General features: G+C 28.5%; 1 protein-coding gene across 1 annotated transcript; it reads left to right on the top strand.

Moving 5' to 3' along the window:
* The first annotated feature begins 115 nt into the window (after positions 1 to 115).
* Positions 116 to 21,216, top strand: LOC135923105 (activating signal cointegrator 1-like). Its single transcript, XM_065457678.1, has 9 exons — positions 116 to 325; positions 366 to 520; positions 566 to 742; positions 784 to 943; positions 10,687 to 10,868; positions 11,597 to 11,727; positions 11,842 to 11,951; positions 18,408 to 18,504; positions 21,099 to 21,216. Exons 1-9 carry the CDS (start codon positions 146 to 148, stop codon positions 21,149 to 21,151), a joined length of 1,245 nt encoding a protein of 414 aa, XP_065313750.1. The 5' UTR covers positions 116 to 145; the 3' UTR covers positions 21,152 to 21,216.
* Positions 21,217 to 22,788: the final 1,572 nt, after the last annotated feature.

Here is a 22,788-nt window from a genome sequence, read left to right on the forward strand (position 1 = left end):
AATTTTGGACCATATTTGCATCATTATCTCTTCAGATTATTTAATAGTTGAAACTCAAATTCTTAAATTTAGCCAATTTAATTCATGAGAAAATCAGTCAAATATCATCTGTCATTTCTGTTAAAATTAGCTAACTCATGACATTATGACTAAAAAAAAATATACTGACCTTTACGCAGAAAATAGCCATTCTATTTTATTACCAGGTAGACATCCTTGTGAATGTCAGGCCTCCAAACACAAATTAATAAATAATTGCATGAAATGTGGTAGAATTGTTTGCGTCCAGGAAGGATCTGGACCTTGCCATTTTTGTGATAATATAGTAAAAAAATTATTAATTTAAATAATATTTGTCATTTTAGGTATGCTCAAATGAAGAACAAGAAATACTTAATAGATGTTCTAAAGCTAGCGATAAGTTACTTAATAAATTGATGAATCAAAAGTGTGAACTAACACAAACTCTTGAAAAGGCCATTGAAAATAAAAATAGACTGTTAAATTATGATAAAACTAGGTTTTTATTATAAAGAGATTTATAATGTATAATTTTAAAATAAAGTGCAGAAAGGACTTTAGTTATTGATGATCAATCAGATTATTTTGCTTTGGAACATAATAGTTGGCTTTCACCTATACAACGGAAAATTAAACAAGAGAGAGAAAAATTGCTTTTTGAAGCAAAACATAAATCAAAATCAAATAAAACAATATCTTTGTTGATTGACTTTAATAAAAAGTATATTAGAAATATTGTTTATATATTTTAGGAATTTATAGCAATGTTTTTCAAGATGATTTAAATGAAATCACAAACATGGAAGAAATGAAAATTGAAAAACCAAAAAATATAATTGCACAACCAAATGAGAATTTCTTAGATATTGATAATAATTCAAACATAGATGAAAAAATATTGAAAAACTTTCCACTTCCTAAGGTATTAAACATGTAAAACTTTATAAAATTGAAAATTATTTAAAAATCTTTTTTTTACTTGTTCATTAAGATTTTTTATGAATGTAATTTTGTATTACAGTACCAAATTAGGATAGGGGTTGAGACTAAGTCACATCATCAAAACTTTGAATTTCACCTATTACTGACATGTTTTAGAGATGTACAAAAATAGAATTGGTTCAGGCTGGGTTGGGCTTAAAATTTTGAAATAAAATTGGTGTATATAAAATTTTTGCAAGAAATGATTTGCCAATAATTTTTATTTGTTTATATGATTAAAAACTCAATTTTGTTCAATTTAAAAATGTAAATCTATATTGAAGAAATTTGTTTTATTTTTAAACAAATTTGAGCCAGGCTGGGTGAACAAATAATCTAAATCAGAACTGGTGGGCTTGAAAATATAGGTTCAATGCAGATTACTAATGGCTATTAATCATTGTTAAGTTGCTTCATATTTTTTAGCCCAAATAGAAATACAATGTTTTTTAAAATAATTATGAAATTTTTATTAGGATATATTTATTGTTTAGACTTTATCAGAATCATTTATTTAGATTAAATCACTTGCAGTGGCATAGACAGGGGGGGGGGAGTTGGAATTGAACCCCCCTCTCCATAACCTCCAAAATTTTTTTTTATTTAAAAATTTTATATTGTGAATAATTTCATTTAAAAAACGGTTTCAATTAATAAATAAAATACTGTATGGGTGATTCCATGTCAAATCGACCAAAAAAACGAGATTTTCGGCCGCCCATCTCAAAAATGAATGAAACTTGGCATGTTCGTTATTTATGTTGTAAATGTTAATAAAATCAAAATTTTAGATTGCTAGCTCAACCAGATCCAAAGATATATGCCTTCAAAGTCGAAAATCGCGAAGTGCGTGATTTCATTAAATCTTGTTATTTTAAAAAATATTTAAGATAGAGTTACAAATTATATATCATTTTATAGCCCTTAAAATTTTACGTTGGAAAATATAAAAAAAATTTGAAATTTCATGTGTTTTCTTATTTCCGGTAAAAATAAAAAAATTAACATTAAGGAACGCATTTTTTTTGGGTGTTAATATTCACCAAAAATGTTTATTACCTTTATATTAAACGATTTAATAAAATATTTCGATAGCATTTTTGTTTTTTTAATTTTATTTGAATTTTTATTATTTTTATAAATAAAAGAATGTAAAGGCGTTATAATTTTTTTTATAATATATAATTTTTAATTAAAATATGAATAGTATTGTGATTAAAATTAAAAAATCAATTGAGTATAAATAAGAATGATGTCCTGGGGCGATATGTAAGCAGGCAGCCCATTCAGATATTATTTTATTGATGCTATATTGTAAAATAAACATATTTTAAAATTTTATATTTAAACTATTAATTTTGCGCTTATTTATAGCCTAAGGCCATAATTTATAGATATATCCTTTCATTGCTGTGGATCTACTATCGTTATTATTTAAAAAAACGATTTTATCAGCTTATTTTATTTTTTTATTCCTATCATCGCTACCAATCAATCATCATATATTTCTAAACTTAAACATTTTTTATAACTGAATGAATTTATGATAATTTGTGATTTCTCTGAAAATTGTGCATTTATAATCCAAGACACTGTTCAAGAATTCTGCTGAAATAATAATCAAGCCACTATCCATCCTATGATAGCATATTATAATAATGGCAATATTTTTTTTTTCTCTTCTCCTTCAACATCTCTCTCCACTTTATGTTATTAATACAATCTCTTTTATCTAATTTATACTTCTTTATATTGGCTCTAACTTTATGGCCCCATTGAAGTTTTGGCCTTCCTCTTTTACATTTGCCCATCACTTAAAACCTTAATTATATGGCAATATCAGAGTTACTTCAACATGATATTCAAGTACATTTATACCAGACTAAAATGATAAAATTTTTGACCAATCAATTCAGAAAGCCAAACAAAATATATTACTGCTCTGACGGATCAGCTGCACAATATAAAAACAGAAATTTTTTTGTAAATCTATATTATCATGAATCAGATGGTGTAGCAGCTGAAAAGCATTTTTCAGCTACATCCCATAGAAAAGGTCCATATTATGGCCTTGGTGGAACATTAAAAGGATTAGCAGCACGTTCAGGCCTTCAACGCATCAATTCTGGACACATTTTAACTCCAGTTGATTTATATCAGTTTGCAAAACAAAACATGCCATCAGTAAATTTTACAAATATATAACCAATGAACAATACAATTTACAAGAAATTAAACTATGAGAAAGATTCAATTTAGCTCATCCCATTCCAGGAACTCCGGAAATACATGCTGCATTTCCTTTGAGTTTAAGTAAGCTTAAATTAAAAATATATTAATATGCAGATGACTTTCAAATTAACAATATCTCAAATGCCGATAATTTGTCTTTTGCTGATATCAAAGGATTCGTAACATGTGTTTATGACGATTTTTGGTGGTTAGCCACAGTACTAAAAAGAATGAAATTACTGAGAAGATAAATATTTCCTTTTTACATCCCCCATGGACCATCACCATCCTTCTTTTATTCCACAATTGAGGAAAAGATATGGTTACCCATTAATCAAATAATAACAATAGTAGATCCTATTACAGTAACAGGACATACCAACAAATTATCGTCTCAAGAAATTCTATTAATAAGCACAAAATGGGATAAGATTAAAACAAAAGTATATATTTTTATATTGTTTGTGTATAAAATTTTAAAATATGTTTATTTTACAATATAGCGTCTTAATAAAATCATATCTTATGGGCTGCCTACTTACATATCGCCCCCGGGCATCATTCTTGGTTATACTCAATTGATTTTTTAATTTTAATCACAATACCATTCATATTTTTATTAAAATAATATATTATAAAAAAAATTAATATAACGCCATCTATATTACATTTATTTATTTATAAAAATAATAAAATATCAAATAAAATTAAAAAAACAAAAATGGCTATCGCGATTTTTTATTAAATCGTTTAATATAAAGGTAATAAACATTTTAGTGAATATTAGCACCTAAAAAAATCTCTTCCTAACAATATTAATTTTTTTATTTTTACAGGAAATCAGATACACTTGAAATTTTTTAATTTTTTAAAATATTTTCCAACTTAAAATTTTAAGGGCTATAAAATGATATATAATTTGTAACTCTATCTTAAGTATTTTTTAAAATAACAAAATTTAAATGAAATCACGCACTTCGCGATTTTCGACTTTGAAGGTGTATATCTTTGGATCTGGTTGAGCTAGCACTCTAAAATTTTGATTTTATTAACATTTACAACATAAATAACTAACATGCCAAGTTTCATTCATTTTTGAGATGGTCGGCCAAATTGCTGGTCGATTTGTCATGGAATACCCATATACGATATCAAAATGATATATATTTAAAAAAAACAAATAAGAATTTTCAATTTTAAATGATCACATGGTTTAAAAATATATATTAAAAATTATACGAACTAAAATATTTACCATCTCAATTCTTGTGAGATATCGGATACTTTAAAAGCCATCTCTATGAATCAAAAGATATCAATATCTAATGTATTGAATAAAAAAAAATTTGATATTGTTACAACCAACAGAGCAAGAAATTATAATAATTGATGCAATCATTTTGTTAGGGAGGCAGGGCTTAGCATTAAGAGCTCGTAGAATATCTGCTGGCCCCTTCACACTTACATACTCTTCTCATAATGAAGGGAATTTCAAGGAATTGTTGAAACTTTTATGTAATAATAATGATAACTATATAAAGCTTTTTGAAAGCTCTGCTAAAAATGCCACCTACCCTACCTTAGTCCAAGTATTCAAAATGAATAATAGCCATATGCAATAGGGTCAAAGAAATTTCATCAAAAGTGAAAGCATCACCATTTTTTAATGTTTTGGCGGATGAGACTTCGGTTGGATGTTGGTGACATAGCAATTATCCATAGCAGTAAGGTTTATTGATATAGAATCAGGTGATTTCAAAATACACTTTGTTCAATTTATTGACATACATGACACTAAATCAAAAACCTTAGCCAAAAATTTTTAGCATCCATTCAAGACCTAGATTTAGATTTAAATCTAATGAGAGGCCAAGGATATGATAGAGCTCCCTCAATGAGTGGTCACGTTAAAGGGGTGCAATCAAGAATTAGAGAGCTTTATAGCACAACTCTATATGTTCACTGTAGTTCACATTACCTAAATATGTTTATATATGAGGCATGCGAAATTCGAGACATCCAGAACAGTTTACGTAAAAATATTTTAATTTAATTGGATTTTATTATGTATTATAGATATCTTTTTATAATTCTAATATATTTTTCAAAATATAGAAACAATATCGTCAGTTTGTGACTTTTTACACAACCCAAGAAGAAGCAGCCTTTTAGATTCAAATAATCAAAAAAAAACTAAAAAGATTTTGCCCAACTATTCATTGAAAGACAACAATCAGTGAGACTTTTCATCGAATTATATGAAGTTATTTTTGCAGTGCTCGAATCCTACATATCAAGCTAAGTAAAAGATTCCGCATATGCTGAAAATCTTTTGGAAGCTATTACGAAGCCATATTTTTAATATGATTTTAGCAAAATGCTACAAAAAATTGATTTGGATTTAAGGGAGGTTATGAATAGGGCAAAGGATAATGTTGAAATATTAACAAATATCAGAGATAATGTTGATGAAAATTTCATGAAATATATGAGAAAGTAAAGGAGATCGCTAATATGTTTGGGATTGAAATTTTTAAACCTAGAGTAGTTTTTAGACAGTCCAATCGCTTAAATATTGATGCATCTATGATTGAGGATTTTTATAAAATAAATATTTTTATTCCCCTTATTAATACATTTTTATTTCAATTAAATGAAAACTTATTAGTCACAATTTTATTTTAAAAACTTCTATTTTCTTCACCCAGTTGAGTCTGAATTGTTGATTACACTTGAAACACGAGAGGATATTAAGATAATCTCATTTTATTCTGATGATTTATTAGGATCACATGATAAGATATTTTGTGATATCGTATTTTGGTATAAAGATTTTGATAAAATAGAATACTCTTTGAGACCAAAAAATGCTTTGCAGGCCCTTTCCATGTGTAATTGCGCCTATTTTTAATAAAAGTATTGCATTTGCAATATGAATTATTTATATTTTGATTAATTTGTATTAATTATAATTGTTAAATTATATTTTTTTAAAAATACCATACAAGAATTACTTATATTTTATTGAGTTATATACAATAAATTTTTAATATAATTATCTGTATAAAATTTCTACATTTAGAAATTTATTTTATTGTATTTTATCATTAAAATAAATAAGGGATGTTATTTATTATACTTCATTATTTTAACAATAAAAAAAATTTATAATGAAATTCTAAAATTTAATTAAAATCAATAAGATTTATTGAGTGATCATAAAAAATGGAAGGTTTGGGGGGCAAATTTTTTTTTCTTTCTACACTGGAGAGATTAATTTACAATTTATTAAACATTGATAAAATTTTAGAATAATGTTTCCAGCCACTTATTAATTATAAATTGGCCAAAATTCTGTTACTAATATTCTTTCATTTATGCTGGCTACGATTTGACACTAATAAACAGGGTTTCGAACCGTTTAGTATAACGGTTCGGTTCGCTCCGGTTTTTAGTTTAAAATTTTATAAAGGTTTTGTTCCATTTTGGTTTTTTAAAAAAAAATCATATCGGTTCGGTTTATAATTTATAAAGGTTCTTTTCGGTTTGTTCCGGTTTTTATAAATTTAATTTAAAAAAAAATTAATCATTAACCATGTATATATTAATTTTAGAGAAAAATCTTTTTAGTTTATAATTTCTTATTTAATTTATCCATGATAATCTAATAGATATTTTTATTAAATTTAGGAAATAAGTTTTTTTTTATTTTATAAATAAATAAGATAAAAACAAACATGCGTAAATACAATAATATAATATGTATTTAGGTTTAAAAAGAGAATTCGAACGGATAACTAAAATATTTTCTAATATTTCAGGATTTAATTTAGTTCTCTGTGCAGAGAGTATAAACTTAAGGCTTGAAAATGCTCTTTCTACGGAGACCTGCGTAGCTGGAACTGCTAGTACAGTTATAGCTAACTTATAAAGTTCTGGCATACTATTCTTTACATTTTCCCAATAATTCAAAAGATTAGTATCTTTTTCTAATCTCTCTATATTATCAAATGACCGAATTATATATTCTATTTCTATACATTTATTATAATTTTCGATGCCCTGAGAATTATTCTTATTAAGACTTTCATGCGACTTTAATAAATCTTCAAAATAATCATCTAAATTATCCTTCGAATACGAACACGTAGGCATAGTATTTAGAATTTCAATATTCTGATTATTTAGATTTTGTATCAAGTTCCAAGTTTTACAAAGATGTTTTCTGGCGATCTCTCTTTCTTCAAAAGTTAAAAATACATTATATCTAGGGTCGAGATAAATAGCAGAGCAAAAAACTTCATTTTTGAAATTTAATTCTTGTGCTTTCATCGTAGAAACTAAAAGTCTGGCAAATGGAGTGTCTGCTTTACTCGTTTGCATGAGACATTTGATCCACGCAGCATAAAAATCGCCCATTGTCAATTGTTCACTTTGTAAATATTTTGTCAAAACATAAGCTGGATATAAAGCTTTTAATATGTCACTAATTATTTTCCATTCATTTTCTGATAAACATTTTTCGCGATCGCTTTGGAGCGATATTTCTTGGCAAAAGCTTTTTAACTCTAGTAATCTCTCCAACATTAAATAGATAGAGTTCCATCTTGTGCAACAATCTATTAGTGGTTTTTTCAAATTTAATTTTGAGAGAATAGCCATTGTTGTCTGATTTCTTATTTTTTTGCAGATGTTTCTTGCTTTATTTATAATGACAATTTCATTTGAATTTTTAATGCAATCATTAATTGCTAATTGAAATGTATGTGAAGCACATCTACTAATACCTATTAATATGGATCTGGCATTTGGTGCAAGATTATTATTTTCAATATTAAAAATTTCTCTATTTTCATCATGAATTATATCATTATTATTTAAATCGTCATTATATATATCATTATTATTTAAATCATCATTAATTAAATAATCGTTAAGGTCATCGTCTTCATCATCTTCTTCATCATGTAGTATTAATAGCTAATTAACTTAATCATATTTGCTGCATTATCGGTGGTTATTGTGTAAATCTGCTCAATTTTTATTTCATATTCTTTTAGAACATCTAGAATAATTTTTTTAAGATATTCTGATGTGTGTCGTTCTTTAATCACTTTCATGCATAGAGTCCTTAATTTTATTTTTCCGTTATTTATAAATTGAATATTGATCCCCAATATGGACCTATCATATCTTGTTGCTATATCTAATTTTAACGAATTAAGTTTTTGATATACTTCAGGAAAATTAAAATTTTAAATTTAAGTTAATAATTTAAAATTAATTATTTTTAAAACCGTTTTGAACCGGTTTAAACCGGTTCAAAATATTTATAACGGTTCGGTTCGCTCTTTTAATATTTTCTTCATAACGGTTCGGTTCGCTCTTTTAATATTTTCTTCATAACGGTTCGGTTAAGGTTACGGTTCAGAAAATCATAACGGTTCATTCCGGTTTTGCGGTTCGGTTCGGTTCGAACCCCTGCTAATAAAGCACATAATATTGGCAAAATTTAAAAATAGGGTTTGGGGGCGAAGCCCCCCCCCTCCCCAAAAATTTTTTTTTGCCCCCCCCCCCCTCCCATGATAAATCTTGGCTACGCCACTGATCACTTGGTATAAAAAATAGTTTGTGTTTTATATCTATAATTTAGTTTTTATTAGTCTTTATCATGACTGGATTCAATTATGATTCAATAATAAATTTTCTAATATTTTTCCCCTTCTAGGATTTATTTTCTTAAGGTTTTAGGGTATGAGATTTAAAAATTTTCAAAATTTGGTCTTTCACAATTTATATACGCTACTGGCCATAAATGACTGCCCACTGTATTTAAAAAAATTAATAACTTAAAACCTTTTAACTTATTTGGGTAAAAGCGAATTGATTAATTAATTTAAGTTGTTTAGACATATTTAGAAATAAAAAACTCGGAATTTCAATATATTTTTCTATGAAATTTAGCCTTTGGAAGCAACATGTCAAAAATGACCTATTTGGTAAAATAGGGTTCATTAGTTTAGTTCAGCAACAATTTTTAATTGCCCATTGTTTTTTGGAAAAAAATCATTAATCACATTCTAATCTGATTATTAATACCCATTTTTAATTATTTTTAAAAAATTCCTAGATTTTTTTTGTTTTAAATCATTCTTTAAATAAGCCTTTAATTTTATAAATTTTAACGAACATTCGACCAAAATGATTAAAAGAAAAGAAATTTCTATTCCAACTAATTGCAAAATAATTCATTTACACATAATTGGTAAAAGTAATCACCGAATTCCCAGAGAATTAAATCTAGATCGACGAACAGTCGATTGTATACTTAAAAGATTACGCAACAATAATACAATATCGAATCCAAAGAGGCCTGGAAGACCCCGCAAAACGACTTTAAGCGATGATAGGTATATAGCAAGGATCAGTAAACGCAATCAACGCCTTGTTGCCTCAGAGATAGCAAAGATTAATCTGACTCGGGAAAACCCGGTAAGTGTCACAATTGTGAAAAGACGCCTTAGGAGCTTTGAACTTTATGGTAAGGTAGAGGTTAAAACCACTCTTGAGCAAAAAAAAACTCAAGCGAATAGACTGGGCACGAAAACATCAATTTTGGACATCTGCCAACTGGTACCAGGTCTTATGGAGTGATGAGTCAAAATTAGAGATCTTCGGTTCTAAAAGAAGGCAATATATCCGCCGCTCAGCTGGAGAGCGAATGAGGGATCACTGCATAATTCCTACAGTCAAATTCGGGGGAGGGTCTGTTATGGTGTTGGGGTGCTTTGGTGCTGGGGCAACCAATGACATTGCCAAAATTAAAGGAATCCTTAACAAGGAGGGATACCTGCAAATCATTGAAAACCATGTGATTTCATCAGGAAAGCGTTTGATCGGTAATAACCTTTTATTTCAACAAGATAATGACTCAAAGCATACATCCAGGCTATGCAAAGATTATTTACAAAATCTACAACACGGTATTCACGAGTTGACTTAGCCATCCCAGTCTCCCGATCTAAATCCAATAACTTTTATAAGATCACCTTGATCGACTTGTGCGAAAAAAGCCCTCTAACCTCTCATTCGCACCTTAGGGAAGTATTACAGAGAGAATGGAACAATATCACTTCTGAATATTTAAAAAATCTCATCGAAAGATTACCAAAAATTTGTGCAGCAATTATTAAGAATAAAGGTGGTCATATTGATGAGACCAAAATTTGATCTTAATTAATTGCTATATCTTTTATTTTTTGTAATTTTATGCAATAATATGTAAACTTATAAATAAATTTGATAAACCTCATATTGTATGTTATTTGTCTTATTTTAAGAAAAATGTTAAGAAAATGCAGGGTGGGCAATCATTTATGGCCGGTAGTGTATTTTTTATTTTAAAATTTTTGTATTATATATATTTAAAAAAAATATATTCTTTTTTATAAGTTTGACTATAGTGTTATTACTCAATTATCTTCGAATGACAAAATTTTTTCCTGTCCGAATTCTAAATTCAATAATAATTCCACTAGGCTTCAAGATGATGAATTTTTGAATAGTTTTGATCAGAAAAAATGTCTGAGCATGCATCAACCACATGCTTCCCTCCTCATATTTGGTGTTAAAAAGTTAAATTTTATAATATAAATATTGTAAATTATGAACATAATTTTAAAATGATGAAGCACTAAAAATAATAATACATTTTACATATTCCTTCTCAGCGAAATTATTTCAGAGTCTAATCTTTATTTATTTGGTTACTTTTAATTTTTACTTACTCCAAATATGGCTTGTTAAATTTTTAAGCCTTTTAATTCAGAGCCCTTCATTAATTCATTATCAACTTGTCCATAAATACATTTAAATCCTCTCCCTTCTGGAAATTTAAATTTTCATAGCCATTATGGTAATATGAGGTAGCTTTAGTGGCATAGATAGGATTTACCGGAAAGTGGGGTAAATTCTTATCAATTTTTATAATAAAACGTGCCAAACTATTAATTTTATGGTATTAAATCTTTTTAAGCATCTTGAAGTATATCTGCAAATTGTAGAAGATGAATATATTTTAAAAATTATTTTAGCAATTAACAAATTCAATAATTAGCATATCATCATATTTATTAGCTTATAATATTTATCCCTCACTCTTATTCTGAAACTTTTATGCCATTCTAAATGTTTATCTAAAGCAATATATTTGTTACAAGATATGGTTTAATATTAAAAATATTTATGCCAGAAATTTTTTACACGAATGGAAGCTTTATATTTTGCCTGAGATTTCATTTTCAGATAGGAGCGAAGAATTCGATATATAATAATTCGAAATTTTTTTAAAAAAATTCCTAAGGGAAGAAGGAAGAAATTGGTACACGGCTCATAGAGGCAGATTATGGATAGCCTCTACTACTAAACGACCCGAAACCAGTGAAATTAAAACTATTGAAAGTTTCTACCAAGAATATTATGCCAATATTTTAGGTTTATAATTCTTTATCAATGAATAATAAATATAAAGTGATAGAGGGAAGTGATGATATTTAAATGCACTTTCTATAGAAAATATAGAAAAATTAATGTATAAAATAATTATAGGTAAACCAGAGGCTACTAAAATGAAATATCCTGGGAGTTATCCAACTGGGTGCTTATTAGGCTGTGTCAGCATTGATAATTGCCTCACACAAGAGGAATTCAGAAAACGGGTACTTTTAAAATAATTTCTTATTACTTCTAGAGTATAATACAACATTGATCTAAAGATCGAAATATAGGCTTTATTTTGATTTTTTCCATTTCACAAATTAAATATATTTTTTTATTAGTTTTTTTGCTGAGCAATATGTTGTATACCATATCAAATCTACAGAAGAATCAACCCGGCCCTTAGTATTTAATATAAAAACTTAGTTTGTAAACTAGCTAGAAGTTTAGTAGTTACGAAGCCACCATATAAGCAAGGGGAGCTTCACGTGCTATTTTTTTCTGCCATAGAATAAATAGATGTTATGGAACCAAATATATAATTGCTTATTTTTTGAAAGTGAATTCATATGAATGTTTTATATAATTTTACTTTTAAAAAATAAGCGTTAGGGGAAAATAAAAAATGTTTTTAAAAATAAAATATTAAAATTTTTTATAATCTCCACCTATTTTTTAAAACAATAAATGATTTAAAATAAATAACTTTGTTGAAAATTTATTAAAAATGTCTTGAGCACTTTAATCAAGACCAAACAAATTACATGCATTTATAAATCTTAATTTTCATATGCATCCCCAATATAAACTTGATGCCTAGCTAGTTTACCAACTAGATAGCCAGTATACATAAATAGAATACAGACAATCTGGAAGAATAGCTAGTTTACAAACTAGCTACTAATATATAAATCAGAGGGTCATTCCATGTCAAATCAATCACTTTACAACCCGACCATCTCAGATTTTGTTAAAATTTGGTATTTAAGTTGATAAAATATTGTAATTGACGAATCCAAAATATTAGACTCTTAACTTTATTAGAACCGGAGATATAAGGGTTTCAAATTGGCTCAGCTTGATCATTTTTTGAAAAAAAATGATTTTTTAAAATTGGGATAACTTTTATATTAGATGCACTATGTATATCTATTATGGCTAATTTTATAGCCCTAAGTAAACTCTTGAACATGTGTTAAATAAAATTAATTCTTAGTTTATATATATTTTTTTAATTGTGGGTAAAAATTTTAATTAATTTTTTAAAATGTTAGACTAAATTTTTTTTTTAAATTTCAGATATTTTATAGAGTACCAAGAATTGTTCATATAAAAATTTCAAAGTGGGGCCAAAAAAATTAATTAGTAATCTCATTTTTGAAAAATCCGCTAGATGGCATAAGTAGTTTAAAATATTTTTTTATTCCATAATAAAAATATTTATCGAATAATTAATAGTAGTATATTATAAATATTTAAAATAATTTTAATTAAATTTTCTTGAATTTAATTTATAGATAATAAAATTTATTAAGTAAGCATTAATTAAATTATCGATTTTTCTAATAATTTTCCTCCAATAATTTATCGAGTTTTTTATATGTTACTTTTTCCTAAAATTTATAATTTTTGAATTAATTTATTAATATGCTTTGTACAAATCCATTGAATCTTCCAAATCACTATTCCATAAAAGGTTCAATAATGACAATCATAAAATTAATAAAGGAGAATATATTTGTCCTAAGTGTCGCAAATTTTTATATAAAAAGAATAATAGTATTCTAATTTTAGAGGATTACAACATCCCTACAACTTCAAATAATTTCTTAAACTCCACCGATATAGAAAATGATTATCCAATTAATAACGACAATGCGCAACTCCCTATTAGAATCCTTAAATTCTACTTTAAATCAAATGGGGCATTCTTCAATAAAAATAAAGAGACTATAAAGGCTATCCCAAGAAAAAGCTCAGCAGAATTTCAATAGCTATTGGCAAAATTCTTCAACCAAATATGAATACAAATGGTAGCGACGATTGGATAATTCATATGAAAAATAATTATCCATTATTGTCTAAAATATAAAAATATCAATTATTAACGACATTACCCCCAAATTGGAGCATTCACAAAATTAAAAAACAATTTAACGCTTCGTTTTATATGATCCGTAATTCAAAATTCATTCTTGGTCAAAAGGGGTTTTTTCAACTCCTAATCCCAAGGCAGGTAAAACCATAGATCAGAGCACAGTTGACGTTGTAAAAAGTTTCTATTTAAATGATGAATATAGTAGATTACTGCCCAAAAAAAAGATTGCCATTCAATAATTAAAAATGATGATAGGATTAATGTTCAAAAACAATTAATTCTTAATAATTTAAAAGAAATCTATATAAATTTTAAAGCTATCTACCCTTCTCTTAAATTCGGATTTTCAAAATTCGCCTCATTGTGCCCAAAAATTGCATAATGCTAGGTTCAAGTGGCACTCACTCGGTTTGACCTAATCCATCAGAATGTTAAGTTGCCAATAATAGGTAGCAACTTTAACAAAAAATAAGGATTTGAGATTGTACCTCCCCCCCCCCCTCTTGTCCCGTATAACTTATTTCTTTAAGTTTTTCTCCACTTGTTTCTTTTGTTTTCCCATCGTCCTTTTTTTAATATATTGATATTATACCTTATTTTTATATTGTATTTGAAACTGGTTCTGACCAGTTTCAAGAATGATTGTATCGCGATATTATATAACAACATGTTATTTTTTTTTCTTTGTTTGATATATAAAAGGTTGCAAAAATACCTTTATTGGGGATTCTTTTTTTAAAATTATTTTACTGAATATTTTTTGTGTTAAATAAAATTCTTAAAGTTTTATTATTTGGTAAATTATGATATTTTAACAATAAATTAAATTACTAAAATTACCCGATGATGACTAAGTTAAAACTCAACGTTAACCTACCAGAAAATCCCGGTCCCTCGAATTCTGCCGATCCCTCTCCCTATCCCCCGGTAGAACCGCGGTCGTGGCCGCGAACATATCACTGGCGCCCAACGTGCATTCGATAATCTACGACCCGGAAGAACCAACAGATCATTACCTCGAACGTTTTATGCTTATCCACCGACATCAACCTGAGGCAAATTTACTATCCTTATTCTTATCATCGTGCGGTCACAGCCTATATACAAAATTAAAGTTAGAATTTGCACCAAGGCCTATGTTGGAACTGTCAATAGAGGACGTAAAAACGATTTTGGGAAACAATAATAACAACAAAGGTCTATCAATCAACAAGCTTCGTCAACGCATCCAGCAAGATGGCGAAACGATTACTGAATATGCGGAAGCTTTCATAGCTTTGGCCTCACAGTGCGATCTAGGCCCCAGCTGGGACCTTTTCCTGTCCTCCCAATTCGGAGCGGGGATACAATCCTCCGGAATAAGAGGTCACGTAATCACGTCCGATAATATAACGTTTAAAGGGAAGTTAAAAATTGCGCAAACCTGGGAAATGGCCGAAGCACTTAACCAAAATAACAAAACGACTACGTACAAACAGACTCAACAAATTTCAAATAACCCACAAGATCTCTTGGACCTACCACCCCGGGGTAGCCCAATTTAAGCGGGGAGGAGAATGCCGTATTTCCACAAAAGAACAGATTTTTTTTAAAACATTGTATTTTGATTTTATATATATTGATTTTTTTTTGTGTGGTCATCTACCTGTTACAAATTCCTTTTTTTTAATAAGTCCTCCACGTATTTTCAAAATTTAGTCGTTTTTAAATCCGCTCTAAACCAGCGGTGCGGCGAATGCCGTTTTATTTATTTTATTGACTTAAGGTAGGATCTACTTTCGTTATTAAATCCGCTCTAAACCAGCGGTGCGGCGAATGTCGTTTTATTTATTTTATTGACTTAAGGTAGGATCTACCTTCGTTATTAAATCCGCTCTAAACCAGCGGTGCGGCGAATGCCGTCTTGGTTTATTTTTGTAGGAATTAAGAATGAAATCGGCGCCGACGGCCGGGTAGCCGTATTTAAGAGGGGAGGAGTGTTATGTTCTACCCCCCCTTCTTGTCCCGTATAACTTATTTCTTTAAGTTTTTCTCCACTTGTTTCTTTTGTTTTCCCATCGTCCTTTTTTTTATATATATTGATATTATACCTTATTTTTATATTGTATTTGAAACTGGTTCTGACCAGTTTCAAGAATGATTGTATCGTGATATTATATAACAACATGTTATTTTTTTTTCTTTGTTTGATAAATTATAAAAGGTTGCAAAAATACCTTTATTGGGGATTCTTTTTTTAAAATTATTTTACTGAATATTTTTTGTGTTAAAAATTCTTAAAGTTTTATTCTTTGATAAATTGTGATATTTTAACAATAAATTAAATTACTAAAATTACCCGATGATGACTAAGTTAAAACTCAACGTCAACCTACCAGAAAATCCCGGTCCCTCGAATTCTGCCGATACCTATCCCCCCGTAGAACAGCCCGCGGTCGTGGCCGCGAACATATCAAAGATAAAGACTTAAAGGCATAATTCCAAAAATGATTTGCAATCCTCCTCTGCCAGCCTGTAGTTTTGAATGTCATAAATGTCCTGGGGGCCAAGCATTAAGGGATAAATTAGAAAATTTATTAATTACACATGATATATATAGGATAACGTTCAAGCTGGATATCTGTAGATAGAACCAGTCTAGAGACCCTGACGCAAACAGCTGACGACTTTCTTAATTACTTATTTGAAAAAATATTTATTTTGAATCGCCATGCTTTTATTACTCAACAGCAAAATAGATTCCATCAGTATCTTAAAAACAATCTAGACCTACATAGGTACCATTCGCCTAGTCTGGGACTGGATTTTTTTTGACCTGGCCGGAATTTTTTTTAAATTTATTATTTTTAATTTTTATATATAATAACGGTGGCTTAAAATATTCGGCCTGCATAGATATTTCTTAAGACCTTGCCCAGCTCGAGTATATTTTAAAAAATTCATCTGATATATATATAGTGATGTATAATGTATATTAACTATAAATTTGTAATAACCATAAACTATTTTATTAAAGTTTAATAAAACTATTTATACATTAAAATTCTCTATTTTCAATATGTATTTAAAGGCTAAAAGGTTAATAATCTTCAAAATGCTTAATCTGAGTATATAACATCTACCCCCGATCTGACTAGTTTGGTCCTTATCCTTACCCTCTTTGGATATCGCTCTTTACCCAGTTCTACTGTAGTCCATGATTCCTTTTCATTATAACAGGTTATCGATTGTCCTCACTCTCCTTCGTTCATATCTCTTTGTTATTGTTTAGTACATTCTTTTCGTTTAAAATATCATCAGTTCTTTTTTCTAATAAGCCTTCTTTGTTTAATATATCTTCGGTTCTTTTCCATAATTGATCAATATGACATATTTCCCTTTCCCTTCCATACTTCATAAATAAGTGTTTTTTCTCATTTTTTTTCTTTATTATTGTACATGCGCTACCTTACATTTTAATTTATTTCAAAATGGTGGTGTAGGATTTGCTGGATTTTGTTCATTTTCTGTTTTAGGTATATTTCTATAATAGTAATGTTATGTGGGTCGTTTTTTTTGTGTTAAATTGTAAGTTCATTCATTTATTTTTGGTGATGAATATTTTTTTTGATTATCTTGTGTAATCATTCTTTTAATATATTATTATTTGTAAAAGAAATTAAAAAAAAGAATAATTATAAAAAAATTGTTGTCACATGTTTTAAATGAATTATATTATTAATCAATCGTGATGTTACTGGCATTCTTTACATTTTTCCACCCATGTTTCTATATCTTTGTTTATATTTGGCCACCACATTTACTGTCTTGCTCGTATTTTCATTTACCATCCACGTACGTCCTTTAGATTGTCAAACATTTTTTCGGTATTGTGATTAAAGATCTGCAGATCCCCTATTTTTAAAAAATAATTTGTGTTTTAAATTTTTACTTTTGAATTCTGGTTTGTACAGGTAACTGGCCAACATTTGTGCTAGTGGATGTTGTTGGTATATCTTTCTTTGGGTGAAATAATCTCATTAATGGCTTGTGGTCTGTTTGTAACGTAACCTTTTTTCCATATATAAATTCTTTTAATTTGGCATAAATATAATGGCTATTTCTCTTTCTATTTGACTTTAATTTTTTTCTGTAGAATTTAACGTTCCGTATGTAAATATAATTTGTCTCTCATTCCCTCCTTCTTTATGCAAAATTACCTCTCCAATTCCTATGACCTAAACATCTGTTGCTAATATAATTGGTAAATTGGGGTCATAAGGTTATATTACTGAAGTTTTATTTTAAACACAATCTAAAGTTTTTATAATAATTAAAAAGGATGTTTTTTATTTAAGTTTTATGGATAATAATTAAAATAAATAGTAACAATGGAAAGTAATTTTTGAAACTTATACCATTACAATATTTTAATCATCATACAAATTCTTTTTAAATGGGGGTTGGGTTGAGAAGCGATTTCTTTTGGCTGATTTAATGTAATTCAACATAACTAATTTTGTAGTTTTAACATTTCTGATTTTAATCGAAATATTTTATTATTTAAAACATTTTTTTATTTTTTTTATTCTATAATTAGGATCCAAGCGGAGTTAGTTTATCGCCTTTTGTATGGCTGTGCTCTGAGCCTAAAAAGTTGAAATTTAATATACCTATCATGGGAAAACCTAAGATATGTAAATTTATTCATTATAATTTATCATTAGTGAAATATTGAATGCTAAACGGCCTTTAAAAATTTTTGAATTATTTAACGATAAAATAATACATTTACTGAACTTTACAGTAAATAATAATATTTTACCACATCAATTATATTATATTGATAGGAATAACTAAGGAAAAATATAATTTTCTTCGTAACTCCACACACGAACTGAGAAATAGACCTTTTAAAGGGTGGGTCAAATTTTAATTTTTAGCTCAACCAGGCGCGTACGCGGAGGGGGCTCCCCAAGTCAAAAAATACCGATGACAGCTAAAATATTTCCAAAAATATTATTGATTACTACCTATTATCGCATATATATTCCAATTTACATTTATTTATCACATTCAAAGTAGAAATAAATATCTACCACTTTAAAATTTCCCACCAAATCATTTGTAACCTTTACTATAAAATTAGAATAAAATTATTCAAAAAAATGACCTTAATTTGAAAATTATTACTTCTACCAAGAATAAAAACATACCTTCTTCATCTTCTCCCTTTTATGCAGATTTCCAGGTTTACCCAGGAGATCAGTTTTCCCTCTGATTTCTTTTTCATTTTTGACGGTCCTGAACATCAATATTTGTAAGATTCATGTTTCTCATATTCGCCGCTATCACATTTATCCACGTCATCATGGGCCTTCCTCTAGGTCTTGATCCTCTTATTTCCATCAAGGTACATCTCTTTAACCAGTCATCTTCTGTCATACAAACCATCTTAGTTTATTTCATCTCATTACCCCTCCAATCATTTCTATACCCAATCTTGCTCGCAATTCCTTGCAAATGTTTCTTTCTCACCCCACACATTCATCTAATCATCCTCATCTCTGTTCTTTCCAATTTGGCCTCGTGGGTCGCATTCATTGCCCACGTTTTGCTACCATAAACTAAACAACTCCTCACACAGCTTACGTAAATTTCTTAACTTCAGAGAGACTTTTATTTGTTAGAATAGACGACATCTCTCTAAACATGCTTGTCTGACCCTTGCAACAACGGCATAATCTAGACCACCATCTGCATTTAGCATATCACCCAAATGACAAAATTTATCCACTTTTCCCATAGTTAATCCATTGCCAGCATCCAGAACACCATTTTCTACGTTATCATTATTATGTACCCCTTTTATGCACGTTCTACAAATAAAGATAATTCTTGCTAACATTAGATCTCCTTTTTTCCCGCTACATCTATTATGCACCCATTTCTGGCATCTTGTGAATTGGATTGAATTTCTAACAACTCATTTCCCACATACACCAAAAGGCCAGTTACCAGATTCCTCCATCTTCACTTTGTCTTCGATGCATTCATTTTCAAGCCCTTTGCTTCCATAGCCATCTTCCATCTACTAATTTTATCCCTCAATTCTTCCTCGCTGTTTGCCATTAATACACGGTCATCTGCATATAATAGCTCCAAGTGAAGTCCTTCACGTATTTTCTAGCCACCACATCCATTACTAAGGTAAATAATAATGGATTCAGCACGGATCTTTGAAGTCCTACCTTCACTTCAATTTCACTATCTCCATCACCTGTCCGTACTGTAGTTTGTGCTCCCACATACAATGCCATAACCAACCATTTTTCCACACTTAATCTTCTCAAGGCCCATCAGGTAACCTCGCGTGGTACTCTGTGCTTTCTCCAAATCAACAAAAAGGCAGTTTCTTTTCCTTCGCAAGATACTCCTCCTGTATTTCTCTCACCACAAAAATTGCATCTGTCGTGCCTTTCCCCGATATATAACCAAACTGCATTTCATCAATTTTAGTTTGTTCTTTTATCCGCTTCTCTAACACCCTCTTAAATTTCATTGCATGCTCCAAGAGTTTAATAGCTCTATAAGACCCGCTATCTAAAAGATCACTTTTCCCCTTGTATACTGGGATAATTATACTTGTTCGCCAGTCCTCGGGAATAGTTCCTTCTGCGACAATTCATTGACTAAATTTATTAACCATCAATCCCTAAATCATCAGAATCTTTAAACATCTTTAACACCACCCTCGTAAACCCGCTGCCTTCCCATTTTCCATCTTTTCGTTGGCACGCCTAATTCTCAAGATTGGTATATGTCTCGTCAGGCTACCTCCATCTTTGTAGAAAAGTATATTAAAAAATGTATGGGCGGTAACATGATATCCATTTATATATACTGTAATAATGATAGATTAAAATTCTGGATATGGATTATATCTACAACAATATACATTGTTGTTATTAATGCCTGTAAAGTGTGCCAAAAACAATGGAGCGAAACAATTTTTAGCCTTAATTTAGTAAATGTTATTAACCTACCCCCCAGAAATTAATATCCAGTATTTGAACTATGTTATATTTTAATTTAAACCACTGCTCCTAATGAAACCCCGAAATATTTGAAATTAAATGAGGTTGATCTATATATTGATGGCCACTTTTTAATTGCCAGTATCTCAATATGTGTAGGTAGATAAATTAGAGATTAAAATATAAAAATTTTCAGATTTTTTAGATAATTTTTTTTTACTTCATTTACATTAAGTAATTAATTTTATTTTTAGATAGCCTTGATAATCAAACGTGGAAAGGTGCTTTCAAAAACTTGATACTCTAAATTTTTATAATATAATATTGTTGCTATATATGAAATTGATGTAAATAAAATTATTTATTCTGATAACCAAGAAATTATTGGTATAATAAATGTGTAATTAATTAACTGGTATCATAAGTTATATCAATAGTTGTATATATTTCTTATGTTTTGACTTTTGAGTTCTTTCAGATAATTAAGCAAAACAATTTCGTTATAATTTATGCCATAAAATTGGAAATTTTTTAGGAATATTCATTTCTGTTTCACAGTAGGGTTCAGAGGTTAGTAAATTATAGAAGTTATTTCGATTAGAGTTTAAAAAAATTAAATAGGTTTTTTCAAATTTTATAAATAATTCTAAAATAATTTATAAAGTGAATGTAAAGTCAAATTTCAACCGGTTTGTCGGGATTTATCAATGACATATATAATACCTAGACTGACGATTCATTCATTAAAAGTGTACATAAATGCAAATCATGTGGAGACGCCATTTTGGTTACACTAATCATTATTAAAATTATAAACGAGAGCCTAATTTATTCCTATATCTGATGCAAACTTTATTAAAGAATTACCGGATCATCGAAATAATAAGACAGCAAGTTATCAATTTAATAGTAGTTTTTAACATGAGAATAATTTCTATATGTGTTACCAAAATGGCCGGTCCAGCTGATTTTCTTTTAACGACGTTTAAAAATGAATTTTAATGAATGAATCGTCAGTCTAGGTATTATCTATGTCATTGGGATTTATAAAGGTTTGATTAGCTTCTTTAAAATTTTTTAAAAATATTATAAATTAAATTATATAGGCTTGGTTTGATTCGACATTGGTCATATGCATAATAAAAATGTTTTAAACCTTATCTTGCTAGGCTTGATGAGAGTTTTGCTATTTTCAAACAATTTTTCACTCACCTTTAAAAACTTTTACTTAATCTAAATAGTTTTCTGCGGCTTAGTCAAGGTCTTTAACCTTCTGAGCCACAACTACTTTCAAAAAATAATATATTTTATATATAAAGATAAACATTATCGAATATTTTACGGATGATACTAGATCTGTACTCGTTGCTCAAAAATATATCTGACATGTTACTCTACAAAAATTGTAACGTCGCTACGTTTACATAACTTTAACCATCACTTAACTTCTATATTATGATGAAACGACTGTCATTACGTTATGGTTCTACCACCGTGACGCCATGTTATCCAATTTTTTTAGAAAAATATTTATTTTTAAAGCAATTTTTATTTAAAATTCGCCATATAAATTAAGGTTCAAATACATTTATAAATTCTTCAATTCACCTAAATAATAAGATCAATAATTGATAGTGCTGTAAAGTAACGTCGTTACCTTTTTTAGAGGTAACGAGTAACGGTAAAGCGTCTTTTTTGAGTAACGCATAACGTTACTCGTTATTTTAAATTTTTTCTTAAAAAATATTATAAAAAGAAAAACATATTTTATTGTACTATAAAATTACTTTTATTTATTTTTTAATATAAATAATTTAAGCTGAGCAACCACCATTCCTTCATTTTTATTTTAAATTCTCATTGTTAAATTTTAAGTTGAATGTTAATAATAATATATTCTATTTTATAATTTATTTTAAGATTATTATGTACATAGTACTTCTT

The sequence above is a fragment of the Gordionus sp. m RMFG-2023 genome, chromosome 2 (genome assembly GCF_954871325.1).
Source record: "Gordionus sp. m RMFG-2023 chromosome 2, tfGorSpeb1-WG-v2, whole genome shotgun sequence".
In the NCBI taxonomy this organism is placed as follows: domain Eukaryota; kingdom Metazoa; phylum Nematomorpha; class Gordioida; order Chordodea; family Parachordodidae; genus Gordionus; species Gordionus sp. m RMFG-2023.